Raw genomic sequence first — 417 nt, 5'->3', positions numbered from 1 at the left:
CTTCTCAGCCTGGTTGTTTCTAAGGCTGTTCTCTAGCACAATTTACTGTGTAGGAAAATGGCATAAAACATAAAGCAAGTCAACCCCCACACACTCATTCTTTCCCCTTTCTCTCAGATGGGTTTGGGCGAGGAGCGCCAGCCAGTACTTGCTTCACCCGCTACCCCAAGCATGGCGAGGCGGCACAGACAGTGGACAGTCCTTTCGTGGTACAGTTGTCACCTGACGTATACACACCTGGACAAACGGTTAATGGTAGGTGGTTTTTATCTGATGCAGTTCTGCGGTCATTTTTATAAGAACAGTAGGCCTATATGCGGTTTTTAATATTTTAAAGGAGACCCCCCCCCACCAATCCAAACCCCCTTCAAACAAACAAACAAACTAACAAACAGATACATTAACAAACAACCTCCC

The 417-nt window shown here is 46.0% G+C and overlaps 1 protein-coding gene across 1 annotated transcript in view; it reads left to right on the top strand.

Moving 5' to 3' along the window:
* Positions 1-417, top strand: part of LOC101852435 (putative ferric-chelate reductase 1 homolog) — a gene marked incomplete at both ends in the record, with an annotated part of 22,035 nt that overhangs the window by 3,572 nt on the left and 18,046 nt on the right. Inside the window, 1 exon segment of the mRNA XM_005108499.2 lies at positions 118-255. Coding sequence (XP_005108556.2) covers positions 118-255 — 138 coding nt within the window.

This window comes from Aplysia californica, unplaced genomic scaffold, assembly GCF_000002075.1.
Source record: "Aplysia californica isolate F4 #8 unplaced genomic scaffold, AplCal3.0 scaffold00694, whole genome shotgun sequence".
In the NCBI taxonomy this organism is placed as follows: Eukaryota; Metazoa; Mollusca; class Gastropoda; order Aplysiida; family Aplysiidae; genus Aplysia; species Aplysia californica.
The sequence above is the reverse complement of the archived record's forward strand: the minus strand, read 5'-3'. Positions and strand labels throughout refer to the sequence as shown.